Here is a 12066-nt window from a genome sequence, read left to right on the forward strand (position 1 = left end):
AACCATCTAGTACAATTTGTTTACCTAAATCTAATTGCAACTTGATTCAGTATCTGACCTAAAGAAGACAAGTTCACATTAGGTATATCCTCTATTCCAAGCTTGTATCCAAATCAAAATCTGATGAAGTATTGGAATTATCTTTGAGGATCCAAAATGCAGTCAGGTAAAATTCAAGTTGGTAGGTTTTGATGTCCATTGCCATCCCTATGACCACTGACAAATATCCAATGCCAGAAAACCTAGCAATACATACATATATTGAATGCCTAGACTGAAGTTGAGATATCTCATATCTCCAAGTGATGAACAAAATTCTGATACAGCAAAAGTGGAATCGATACTCAAATACAATTCTGCTATCTTACAGTAGACAATAGTATAACAAGCTAGAGATATCCTGTGGTATACTCTAAGTTCAGTTGTACTTTGATCTTCTTTGCTTCCACCCAAATGGCCTAACGATCGGTTCATTTACCAGTTTCTGGTCTGCTGTGCTATCAAGGTCTTCATCTTTATCGTTTTAAGGAATAATTCTCAAAGGATGAGCTTCTATTTTGAAGACCCATTCATCCAAGGAGATGACTGATGGTGGTGAGAATAAGAGGTAGAGATACTTGAGTGTCTAAGCAAGAAAGAAACTCTGCATCATGTTGTCTTTTGCACCTGTATTGACCTGAAAGCAAGTATATCTGATATATAAGCTCAAATGATAAGTTAAATGCCAAGGAGTGGGTTTGTTCAGATTGGACTCAAGTTAAATCTGAGGAACCAATTCTACCGGCAAATTGAATTGTACAGAGTCAATCTTATAAATTATGACATGGTACTATACTCTCTAATCATGAAAAGGTGAAATGATTCTACTAGATCAAATGGTAAAAATCGAATATCTGAAGTAACCTCTTCATGGTAAGGCTGTGTACATCCTCCCTTTGTGGACCTAGGCTGGAGCCTCGTATACCAAGGAAACACTTTTTTTATCCTCTCTGATTGGTAATTAGACTAGAGAATTGGAAGAACATAGAAAAGATGCACTTTTTTGCACTTAAAAAACTGGTGCAGTGCCAAATTACAAAAGCAGCATAATCTTATCACCAAGCACTTCTACCAGATACAAGTCAAGAATCCCTTCTAAAGGCAGGTAAACAATCACCATTAACCCTCCTTACTGGAGTATCTCAATTTTCATATTTGAAGATTCCTTTTCCTTGTTCTTTTTTCCTTTTATTGCTCATTTCAAATCCACAGTTTGGCTGTTAGACAATTACTCACAAAATTGACCCCAATAAGACATCTTACTCGGCTTCACTGATCACATACCCATGCCAACTCTATACTCTTCATGTTTCTCTATGGTGGAGAGAGAAGAGCAACTGTGATTCACTAGATTCAAGTACTCACCCATTACCTGAACATATAAAGTACTGATTTTAGTCGACTGAACAGACCTCTAGTTCTTTCAATAATCTGATTAGTTAAACATGGTCTAATATTCATTAGTAGATTATTTTGTTCATGATATGTTTACAATTATATCTATAATATGTGAGTTACTATGAGTTTCTCATTGCTTACTAAACAGTAATGCATTTCAGCTGCATAGGAGGTCTCCACATTTATTTATCATTTTCTTCAGTATTATGCTAATTCATTTTTTTTAAGACTAAAAATTGCTCCTTCTATAGTGAATACATGAAACATCCAAATATTGAACGGAGCCTAATAGTATTCCTATTAAGGCTTGAAAGTGTTTGGAAGAAAGATAATTGATCAGGGGAGATAGGGAGGAAAAAAATATTTTATAGACCACAATTACACCTCGAATGATTGAATACAGCATTGGTCTGACAAAATAGGCATGACGCCACCTAAACTCCTAATACATTTCAAGATAATAAAAAAGAAACTATCTGACTGATCCCAACAGAACTTCAATACTGAAGTTGAGGTCTAGTTATAGTACCAGAACCTGACTGAAAAGGATATGCTAGAAGCATACTTTCAGATCTACTTTCAGATCTGGTAAACCAGCTGGAATGAATGAATATGCTAGAAGCCTAGAACAACAAAGAAGCATTCTATAGCTGTATGTGCATTTGTTGCACCTGAACTCTAAAGCTGTGAAAAGAATTTTGTATGTCAACTTGCTGTATAGTGAGTCACAGGCATGGGAACAAAACTTAGCCTCCAGACAAATAAATTCCTGATGCTCAGGAATGTTCTGTTTTCACATTTTAGATTCATCAAGTATATAGATGAATAGGTCCATGCTAAAAAGATGTCTGATAAGAATCCATGTAGTGAGCCAATGCAGAAGCAAGAACAAGAAAATAATAAGCTCCGGGGCATGGGGAACACTCACATTGTCACATCCTTGAGTCCCATGTACCCTGACTTGATTACGGAGTTCTTTTCAAATGCTTGAAATATATTCCAACCCCAGTCTAGGTATGCTGTGTTCCCAGCGAAGCGCCAGATATACATAAGTGACTCAACAGTCTCTGGCCTAAGTATATTCCATGATGTGCTCACTGTCATGTCCTATAATCATGCATCATACAGTAAACAGACACCCTAATGCAATACTATTGCAGGCAGAGAAATTCAGAGTGTAACATTATACAACCTGTCTAACATGAAAAATATAATTTTCTCCGGCTAATTTTGTTGGAGTTGCTTGATAGAAATTATAACAAATCCAAGCAAGATGCATAACATAGTGCGATCCAGAAAGAAGAAGGCAGGGGACGATGACTAGATAAAAAGAATGAACAACTGAAGGGAATAATTGTTGTTATGATAATAAATTAGGAGAAATTGGAGAACCTATCACCCATAGCACCAAATGTGATTGTTGAATACGGTGAAGTCCCAGAATGTGGATTTAGGAAGATAGGAAGCAAGCCATCACTGGGATATGTCTTCTGGAGTTGTTTGATGACATTTTCCACCTACAGGTAAAATACTTTTTACCATGTGAAAAAGAAAATCAAGAAAGAAGGAGGAGGCCTTACTAAATAGATATCAATTGAAAAAGCACCATGGAGGCATGACAATATAAACAAACAATGAATTGCACATGTAGTTTTCACAATATTGTGCTAGAAAAGAAAATTCAAGTTTTTCATAAATTTGTAAGGCACCTGATCTTAGTTTGAAAGACAAATTATTCGGAAATAGTAATTATTTAGTCAGTGAGATTTCATAATGGGGTACCATGGTTTTGTCAGTGTTTCTATTGCCATTCTGACATAAATGAGCAGAGTTCAAAACAAGAAGGTATTGGCGAAACCTTCCAGAATTTAATAGCTGAATTGATAACAATAAGATGATAAAACCTTCTGTTTGTTTTTGGGATATCCTGTCCTCTAAGATAGAGCTATAAATTCAAGTTGCTCAGTGCCAGAATCTGCCAGGACACTAGGACCCTGCAAAAATGAAAGAGTTGATCCATGAATAGGCAATTTAAAGATGACAATATCCTCTCAGAATTCTAAAAGGGACTATTCTGGTCACGAAATAAGCAAGATTTAATAAGTGATATAGGTGCAAAAAGTACGTTCAAGTATCAAATATTGGTTGTCACACAAACAACTTGCTAGTATTAAATAGGCTCTACCTTCAGTTAATCATCCTGCAAAACATAACTAGCTCATTCAGCTGTAAAAGAGATTTACAAAGATGGTGGTCAAGGCCCAAACCAGTAGTAATGATGATCTGATTGCAACAAATGACAAGAGATCCCGAGTACCAAGAATCTATGTATGCATGAGGGGCACACCGCATGATAATTCATTAAAAAATCATATTCTAACGGGTTTAAGCGTTAAAAAGGTAATCATGAAAAATTAACTTCTTTCTTTTCTGTAAACGAATGAATCCAATCAAACATGTGAGAAGAGAAGGGATGTTGATTATTACCCTGCTCCAGCCAGGATTACGCACTCCCCTATGAGCCAACTTAATTCTGTTATAGGTTATACCTGATGATGTAACACATGCAGGCAGCAACCTATCAATGCCTTTAGCATTGTTAAGAAATACATCATTGCCAGAGAGATCATATGCACTAAGAAGTCCACCAACAACTCTGAGTAAGAAAATCAGCTATAAGCAAACAATTAGGATAAATAGCAGGGCAGACTCATCTGTTTTAACTTATAGTCTATCATCTACCCAAATATCACAGCCAAGAGTTCATGACAAAGTATCTAGGAAAAGAATGAGAACTATAGACAACTGAACCTTCCGAAGCAACCTTATGGTTGTCTCGAAAACACTTGCTTCATAATCCTTATTGAAATCTAATGAGTGTGCAACCACCTGTCATCAAACACTAATTAGAGTAGTATCATAATTTCCTGTTTAGATGCAGATTGAAAATAATGAAATATCCAGCTAGAAGTATGTAATCATTAACAAATGTTTAGTAGACCAGGATTAGCATGCAGTTTAGTAGCAAAAAAGAGTAAATTTTTTAATGAAAATGTAACAAAACTTTGTCTGTCTATACATGTTAAGGGCGGAGATATTCAAGTTAACAAAAATGATACCAAACTAGTTCCTGGTAAGAAGTGATACCAGGAAACAACAAAACAACCAACTGGGAAAGACAAAGTAACATACAACTGGCAGAAGATTCAGTCTTTCAAGGATACACCGGTTAGAGGTAGAGATGAAGTGCATTTGTCAAACTGTTCGGCTCCTTGGATACTCATGCCAACTAGAACAGAAGCAATGGCAGATTGGTTCGGGAAAAGACACATATAGGCAAGATCAACAGTGAGAATAAAATAATAAGTATACACCTATGCTGATTATTATTATGATTTACTAAAATAGCCCAAGAAACAACATGTATATGCATTGTGCTCCTCAAGTTGAATGAGAATATGAGATACAGATGAATTTTTAGTCATCCAAAGGCAAATATAGTAGGTCTGACTATGACCAGAAGTACAGGAATAGTCGAGTAATCCAATGGAACAAAAATCAAGAATGATGCTTCGGATAGCTATTCAAGATCTGGTAGATTACACTCCGACAAAATAATATTGGCACATATAACATTGCATTGGCGTGGAAAAGTTACAACTCACTCTCTAGCCTTCTGAAATTCATCTTCCAGGCCAATTATGTATAGTGTATCCAGAGAGTCCACAAGCATCGCCCCAAGACCACTAAAACTGTTGACACCATCCTTGGACTGTGACAAAAGGAAACCGCATCATCTCTTACTCAGGCTGGAATTAATCAATAAAAAATGACAACTTGTTGAAATCAAATTTGAGTAACTTTGTCATCTTATAATAAACCTGAAGCTCATCTTGGCCCCAAGCATACTTCACATACGAATTCCATGCATGAAGCATTGCTTCTTTCACTTTTCCTTTCCTTTCACCGTTAATAAGTTCAATTTTTACAAGATCCTTGCGAATGCCATTTGTAAAGTCCATCTAGATTTTCCGCACCACTGTCTACTCTCCTCAACTATAAACAACAGATCTTTAGAAGAAAGATGAACCACAAAATTACAAATACGTATACACACATCTAACAACCAGGAAATTTGTCCAACGATATCATATAAACCAACTAGCAAATTAACTAACAAACATACCTGATCATGCAGCTGGTTCACTTCTTCAATCAACCTGCAAACAAATCAAACTTCTTATCAGTTCCTTCGACAAGAAGGATGCTTTTGTTCGAGTTACATCTTTCACATTTCATAACGATCTCATTCTAATTTTAGTGCAACCAAAATATATTCACAGAAGAAACGAGGCCCCCTATTCTTATACTTATAGAAAATGGCTGGTTAATATTTAAAAGTACATACTACGACGACCTTTTCGACTTTTACTACGATTGAAGTAAAGCATATCAAACCACTCGTACATCTACCAATACCGATGAATCTAAAAACAAACTAAGAGATCAGTGAGGTATTCGAGAAGGAAACTCAAAGAGATCGGACCGCACCTCGGGCTACCGAACTAGGGTTTGCTGATCTCAGAAGGCGAAGGTAGCGAACACGAAAGCGACGAAGAGGAGGGCGAGACGCTTGGGCCGCTTCAGGTAGTACGCCGGAAGGATATACGTCCACCAGCTCGACGACGACGAAGACGACCAGATCCGAGCCACCCAACCCCTCCTCCTCCGTCGCCGCCTGCGCCGGAACCTACCTTAGCGGATCCTTCTCCGACGAAGACGAAGACGAAGACGAAGAGAAGATCCGGATTGGAGTTTGGAAGTCGCATCGAAGGAGGAAGAAGTGAGGGTCAGTTTCTTTCCGGTAGTCACCGCGGGACCCACCACTACCGGGAAGTTAGGGACGGACGATCATTTCATCCGATCGGAAAAGTAGGCGATCCTATTATTCCAACTATAAAAGGAGTAACGCTTCGATGTCACTCTTCGGTTGGTAAGTTGGTGTGATGTCGATAATGATCAAGTACAACAATGTAAGTTGGAGGACTGTATCTATATCTAACCATCTTTTGTATTATTTTCATGCAAGCAATTCTTTATATCATATATATATGTAATTATGGATGTCCATAATAGCTTCACACGAATATGCCTTAAGATGTAGCTGTAATTATTTCCTAACGCCAACTTATAATAATATAATTAAGTTATTACTATAACTCACCGGTTGATTTCTACTCGCCTATAATAAAGGTCACGCATTTGAGTTTCCTAGAACATTGGTGATTGATATTTAATAAAAATTTTAATTTATTATAGTCTATTTCTTAAGACGGTTAACATAATTATTCAATCTATATATCAAAGATGGCTATTTCTCTCTATAATTAGCTTACCAGTTAATAACATATTAGAAAAAATTAAGTATTGGGTGCAAATATTGCTTCAGTATTGAAATAACTTTTTGACTTTTTAAATTCTGTCCTAATTTTTGTATGCATCTAATTCAAAATTTATATACAAAATATATTTATAATTTTAGCAAGATCGTTATAATTTATATTTAGAAATCGTAGTCCCGATAATTTGGCTGGTGAAGCATATCTAATGTCACATTAATCATTTGAAGTGTACAAAAATTTGGGAGGGTAGTTTGGTCAAAAACTACATACATTATACTTCATACATTATACTACATTGGTCATATATATGTATGTATATGTATATGTATATGTTGGTATATGGTGTGAGGGTGTGAGCTGGTAGTGATGGGGGGGGTGTCTTTTTGAAGAATAAATGCACCACCCTTCCTACCAACTATTCTATATTATTTTAGCTATTATATTATTCTATTCACGAAAATTAAAGAAATTCAAATATGCAGCTGACCGCGTTCACAACGGCTACCTTGCAAACGGTCCACAAATCGTCGGCAAGCGGGACACTCGTCAACGTTCCATCCGAGGGGTAATCTCGTCAAAAAATTGTTCCATTTTTCACATTTACCCTTATTGTCGGAAACATAAAAGATATAGTAGATTTATTAAAAAATGCACAAAGTAATTCTAAAAATGTTGCAATCTTAGCATAAACACCAGGATCAATTTTGCAAAATTGAAAAGTTATACTAATTTTATTTACGGAAAAAGTGATAAGTAATTTTTGCAATTGTATAGACTGCATTGAGAAATATAAACTTAAGGGCGTTATAGTAAATCTACAAGGGGCATAATGGTCATAATGTGGGCCTTAGATCCAGTGTTCGATGGGCTCCCCCACTCTACAAGTACGTCTTACCTGATCGGTCGCCACGTCATCATCTCTCTCTCTCTCTCTCTCTCTCTCTCTCTCTCTCTCTTCTATTTCTCTCTCTATTTCCCTATCTATTGTATTTCTACAATCATTGCGATCTCTCTCGCTTTCTCTGATCGGAAGGAAGTCGAACTCGAGATCTCAGGTGAGAAACCGACGGGTCCCCTTTCGGCGTTGCGATTCGGTAGTTCGATCGGCTACTGATTATTTTGTTCTGAAGGGAAATTTGGGTTTACAAACACTTTTCTTGTAAAAATTTGTGTTTTTTTTACTACTAATTTCTTTTACTTTCTCGAGTTGCTTCTTGACGGTGCGAGTGGCGACCCCAATCTGAGGGTTGCCTTCTTTGTCTGTGAATTTATCTGCAGGATTTGTTCTTTAAGGTTTTCCCCTTTCTTGTTTCCTCTATCTTTTGGGAATCTTGGGTTCCGGTCTCATTTGAATGAGAATATGGGTTTGAATGCTCTTGTAGTCTTGCTGTGATTTGAAAGGATGGTGGACCTTTACAGTTTTACTGTCATTGGAAGCGTTTTGGATCTGTGCAGGTATTTGAGCAGTTAGAGCATCTTTATAGGACATGATCATCTGCTCGGAAGAATATATTCTTGTGGACATTTGTCAAAAATGAGTAAACTTGGAAGGGGAGGAATATTGCTTTTGCATGAAAGAGAGAAAAGAGAGGATCGATAGTGGGCCTTGGAAAGTTTTATGCTGTTCTTGAATTGTCTAATTGGTAATTGAAGGAACATCAGTTATATGATCTGTGGATGTAGTATTATGATTCTTTCACTTACTTGAAATGTACAGAGTTATAGGTCTTCGACTTAGAGAGAGAAGAAGACAAAGTAACATGGGAGTAAGTAGTATGAAAAGACATGATTAGTTTGATTTACTGAAGAACCTTGCATCAAATAATATATAGAACTAAACTGAGGAAAAGGATCCATCTAATTAACCGTAGGCATTGTAGTTAAAAGACTTATTCTTGACTTGTGGACATGCAATGCTCTTAATAGGCAGATTTTTTTTTTTTCGTATTAACCCTCAGTTAATCCTCAGAACTATGCTGAAAGGGCATATATCTGAAACAATCAAAACATTGCTAGTTGAACGAAATGTCCTGAAGTACAATTGGTGTGACAAATTTGAAGATTATATTATTTATTTATCTAGGCAGCATGGACTTTTAGGGATTGGGTGGCTAGGGTTGTCGAAGTTTAGGGGAGAAGAGGAGTATGTGCCTATTGTGGCTATTGAAGACAAGTTTAACATTCGTGATTTCTTGTGGTACTTGGTTTTACAGTTATGTTACCGTCCAAAGGCCCTGATTCTGGAATAGTTTAATGACAGCTATATGTCTACATTCAACCTTTTCATTTTTCAAGTTTAAACTTTGCTTGGTGATCTTGACCTAGATGATAGTATGTGCATAGACAGTTAAATATGTGTGGTTCATCTTCTTCCTTCATAGACTTTTAGCCAAGAATTAAGAAATCAAATGATTGCCAATGGAAGGAAAACTAGAGGATGCAAAAATATTGTACGCACCTAGGTACAAGCAGAAAGAGATCTAAATCATTTCCTATTGGGCCCAATGGTAGTAATTTCTATTTTATTTTTCCTTGATGAAATCAATGGTGCTGCGAGATTAGTTTCTTTTTTCTATGTATTTTGCTTATGTATTTAAGCTTGCAAATAATGCAGATAGTCTTGCCAGGTATTGAGATGAAAGAAATGGACTTTTGATTTGGAAAAGAAGTGCCATTTGTTAATGATCTTATGCACAGAACGTGTTACTATTATTTTGAATACTCTGTGTATCTGTATATTCTATGAGAAAATTCTTAGATCCTTGCTGTTGATGACACTCTAATTATATTTGATTTGAACTGACAGACGGCGTTTGCAGGATTCCACCTGGTGGGAGATTTCGCAGTTTCACTTGCTGCTGAAGCATCATTACATCAAATATTAAGCTGTTTTGCAACTAATTTCTAACCTACCTTCATAGCAAAAGCAGGGGCAATAGGCCAGCGACTTTCCTTGCTGCCATGGTAATTGAATAAGTGGAGTTACAATTTATTGGCTTTATTTGGTTTATCTTCTGACAGACACCTAAGAGATCTAACTCTTTTGGTTAATAGACCTGCTCAGTAAGTATATGTTTATGTTATTGAAGGCAACCAACGAAAACCTTCCACCTAATGTCATCAAGCAACTCGCGAAGGAACTGAAGAATCTAGATGAGGCACCTCCAGAAGGCATTAAAGTAGTTGTGAACGACGATGATTTCTCTACTATTTTTGCTGACATTGAGGGTCCTGGTAGGATATAGTCATAGGCTGCCTCCTTCCATATATACATAGCTTTTGAGCTAATGGATGACAAATAGTAGAACCTCACTAATGCAGGTGGAACTCCATATGAGAATGGCATATTCCGTATGAAGCTGATATTGTCTCATGACTTCCCTCAATCTCCCCCAAAAGGTATTTCATTTAAAATGCTTTGAATATGAACCATTATTGTGTATGTAGATAACAGAAACAGTCATGTACTTTACTTTCAAAAGGGAACTCAAGAGTGTTTTACTTTCCTATTACATATTTGTAGGTTACTTTCTGACAAAGATATTCCATCCAAACATTGCAACAAATGGTGAGATCTGTGTCAACACATTGAAAAAGGACTGGAATCCAACTCTTGGATTGCGGCATGTTTTGCTTGTAAGTTCAAGATAATGAAGTCCTGCTTTTCTTTTTAGACAGTATTGTTTATTCTACATCACACGCCCCTGAACTATTGAATCCAGATCCTCTGTTTTCTAAAATTGGTGTCCCTCTTCATGAGTATTTAATGATGGCCACATGGGTGGGCCAGATTGTTTAGACAAATCAGTTCACCTTTTGACCATAATGCCTGCATCATGACTTTTGGTAATAAGTTGTCTGCTCTTGAAAAGTATCATAGTAATCAAAGTTTGATACTTTGATATACACTAGTACCTTATTCTGCTATCTTGATGCTTATTGGTTGTAGAATAAATAAGTACATCTCTGAATTGAGCAGCTTTACTCATGTTTATCTTTAACTAATTCGTGGCACCTTGGACTGTTGCAGGTGGTCAGATGCCTACTCATTGAACCATTTCCAGAATCTGCGCTCAATGAACAGGCTGGTAAGATGTTGCTGGAAAATTATGACGAATATGCAAGGCATGCCAGGTCAGATCCTATCTCTCTCTCTTTCTCTCTTTCTCTTCATATTCCTGCCTGTTTTTTGCTCTATCTCTCATTGGATTTTATAGTATACATTTCCAATAGAAATATGTAGCTACTTAAATCATCACAACTGAGCCTGCAAGTTTATAACCAAAATTAGCATCATACCAGCATGTATTTTATAATCCTTTATTAAATTCTGTATCATATGGTCGTATGGTATGCATCAAGAAGTAATTTAATCTTGCAGGTTATACACTGGCATACACGCTCTAAAACCGAGGCCAAAATCCAAAACTGGAGCAATTTCCGAGTCCACCACAGTGCTGAATGTGGACCAGACGAACACAGTTCTTAGCAGTAAAGTGCCACTGGTACCTACCCCATTAACCACAGCAACTGGCTGCAAAGGATCAGGTACCAATTGTCAGGACCAGAATGTTGTCATTGTTCCTCCATTAGAGCCTGCTTCTGGGGCATCAGCAGTACACAAGAAGGAAGGGTTAATTGCAACAAAAGTTCCTGTTGATAAGAAGAAGATGGACGCGAGGAAGAAAAGCCTGAAGAGACTATAGACAGAATTGCGGAACGTAAAGAAGTTAGTTAGATTGGTGGAAAATTGGAGTTTTATGGGCACGGAACTTGCTGGGATGGAAATAAGTCAATAGCATGAATCGCATGCGTTGTATCATCTTCTGGATTCAGGTGCAGAGAGAGGAGGAATGTGACTGAAAGCTATCCTCTTTTCTGCAATTTAAGATCATCTGAAAGAAGGCTATTCTAATTCTGTTTTAAATTTATCCAATAATTTCTCAAGCATATTCTTTGCTTATGCAAAATTCAGTCATGAAAAGTGTCACATTAACTTGTTTACCTTTTTTTTTTTTCTCAATTTCAATATTGACAAAATACAGGAAGGTATTAATTCGAGGTTTTACGAGAATCAGAATTCTTGCAAAAGAAAGTGAGTGAAAGAATTTTATGTGAAAAACTAACTCCAAAGAATTTTATTCTCTTACTTGAAACTCTCTCATCTTTCTATCCAAGATTTGTTGTTGTATTGGGCTTCTACTGGCTTTATTCTCCATTGATGAAA

The 12066-nt window shown here is 36.7% G+C and overlaps 1 protein-coding gene and 1 pseudogene across 3 annotated transcripts; one reads left to right on the forward strand and one right to left on the reverse strand.

Annotated features, from left to right (window-relative positions):
- Nucleotides 1-167: 167 nt before the first annotated feature.
- Nucleotides 168-6316, reverse strand: LOC140793790 (mannosyl-oligosaccharide 1,2-alpha-mannosidase MNS2-like; annotated as a pseudogene).
- A 1433-nt stretch (nucleotides 6317-7749) lies between these two features.
- LOC140793791 (ubiquitin-conjugating enzyme E2 22-like) lies at nucleotides 7750-11835 on the forward strand. Of its 3 annotated transcripts, none has more exons than XM_073145489.1 (7): nucleotides 7750-7894; nucleotides 9659-9803; nucleotides 9929-10073; nucleotides 10161-10238; nucleotides 10363-10475; nucleotides 10870-10973; nucleotides 11221-11835. In XM_073145489.1, exons 2-7 carry the CDS (start codon nucleotides 9801-9803, stop codon nucleotides 11543-11545), a joined length of 768 nt encoding a protein of 255 aa, XP_073001590.1. In that variant the 5' UTR covers nucleotides 7750-7894; nucleotides 9659-9800; the 3' UTR covers nucleotides 11546-11835. The 3 variants fall into 3 exon arrangements, with proteins under 3 accessions (XP_073001590.1, XP_073001591.1, XP_073001589.1); XM_073145490.1 differs by having other exon boundaries at nucleotides 7799-7894; nucleotides 9646-9803; XM_073145488.1 differs by lacking the exon at nucleotides 7750-7894 and having other exon boundaries at nucleotides 9672-9803; nucleotides 9894-10073.
- Nucleotides 11836-12066: the final 231 nt, after the last annotated feature.

This window comes from Typha latifolia, chromosome 8 (genome assembly GCF_019914945.1).
Source record: "Typha latifolia isolate L0001 chromosome 8, TyphaL0001v2, whole genome shotgun sequence".
Taxonomy (NCBI): Eukaryota; Viridiplantae; Streptophyta; class Magnoliopsida; order Poales; family Typhaceae; genus Typha; species Typha latifolia.